The sequence below is a fragment of the Eimeria tenella genome, genomic scaffold (assembly GCF_000499545.2).
Source record: "Eimeria tenella Houghton genomic scaffold, Eth_scaff150, whole genome shotgun sequence".
NCBI classification, from domain to species: domain Eukaryota; phylum Apicomplexa; class Conoidasida; order Eucoccidiorida; family Eimeriidae; genus Eimeria; species Eimeria tenella.
Genome location: NW_013541523.1, coordinates 10363 through 11830, shown reverse-complemented (window position 1 = coordinate 11830; position 1468 = coordinate 10363). Strand labels below are relative to the sequence as shown.

The following is a 1468-nucleotide window of genomic DNA, read 5'->3' as shown; positions in this document are numbered from 1 at the left end:
CTACCCAATGCCTGTGTTCATGCCTGCTGCTGCAGCAAGAACAGCAGCAGCAAGGTTGGCTACGTGGGGCGGAGTGCATGCAGGATGCCTCTTTCCTGCTGCTGCTTCTCCCTGCTGCAGCTGCAGCTGCCGCTTCTCTGCCTGCAGCCTGCAGGCCACGGCCATTCTCCTCGCTGTGTCATTTCCGTAGATGTTGATGCTGAAGGTTCGTTTGCGGCGCTTCCTGCTGCTGCTGCTGCCGCTGCTGCTGCTGCTGCTGCTGCTGCTCTCCGCGGGCAGCGTCCACTGCGCACTCCAAGTGTTGTCTGAAGGATTAAAACAAACCCCAGGAACTTTTGCTGGCAGCGGCAGCTGCTTCTCTTCAACTTGCACCAGAATGTCATCAATAAGTGGCAAATAGGCCACTGCTGCTGCTGCTGCAGGCGTTGCTGCTGCGCCCCCGAAGGCCCCCCCCGCTGCAGCAGCAGCAGCAGCAGCGCCGCCCCCGCTGCTCCGCAGCGACACGTCCGATGCTGTCGGAGATATGCAGCCCAGGCCCCCGCTGCCGTTGCTGCCGCTGCGGCAGTAGGGGGGGCCTGCTGCTGCTGCTGAGCTCGCGCTGCTCACCGTCGACAGCGCGCCCCTGCTGCTGCAGTGCGGCAGCACTATGCGCTGCTGCTGCTGCTGCAGCAGCTGCTGCTGCTGCAGGTGCTGCAGCGTCGGCGTCGGACTCGGCTGCGGCGACAGCTGCCGGCTGCTGCTGCTCGGCCGCAGCTCCAGCAGGCTGCTCAGCGGCTCCGCAGAAAGCGCAGCAGCAGCAGCAGCAGCAGCAGCGGGCTGCAGCTCCAGCGCGTCCTCCTTGCAGGCCCCCTCGCTGCTGCTGGCCTGGTTCGCCAGCAGCAGCTGCTGCTGCAGCTCGTGCTGCTGCTGCAGGTGCTGCTGCAGTTCGTGCTGCAGCTCCTGCTGCAGCTCTTGCTGCTGCTGCTGCTGCTGCAGGTGCTGCTGCAGCTCTTGCTGCAGCTCCTGCTGCAGCTCCTGCTGCTGCTGCTGCTTCGCCGCGTCTTCCCCCAGAAGGCCCCCGAAGACGGGGGACACAATGCTGCTGCTGCTGCAGTCGGTGCTGAGGCCAGCCTTCTCGAGGAGGCGGAGCTGCTGCTGCTGCAGCTCCTCGTCCTGCTGCTGCTGCTGGTCCGTGAGCTGCCGCTGCAGCTGCTGCAGCACAGCTTCCGAAGCAATTTCGTCGCTGGGAGTCCGCCGCAAAAAGGCCGGAGGAGACCCTGCTGCTTCCTGCTGCAGCTGCTGCAGCCACAAACCTCCTGTCTCTGTGTCTCTCTCTTCTGCTGCTGCTGACAGTCTTGAAGAAAGAGCAGCAGATAAGGCCTCCATGCCAGCGCCTGGAGTTGCTTCTGCGGACTGCTGCCGCAGCTGCAGCAGCAGCACTTCGAGGCTGTTTTGGCGGCTCGTGCTGCTGCTGCTGCTGCTGCTGCTG

General features: G+C 64.7%; 1 protein-coding gene across 1 annotated transcript in view; it reads right to left on the bottom strand.

Annotated features, from left to right (window-relative positions):
* ETH_00016515 (uncharacterized protein) overlaps window positions 1–1468 on the bottom strand; it is a gene marked incomplete at both ends in the record, with an annotated part of 3746 nt that continues 2278 nt past the window's right edge. The window contains one exon of the mRNA XM_013373530.1: window positions 1–1404. Coding sequence (XP_013228984.1) covers window positions 1–1404 — 1404 coding nt within the window. The remainder of the gene's footprint in view (window positions 1405–1468) is intronic.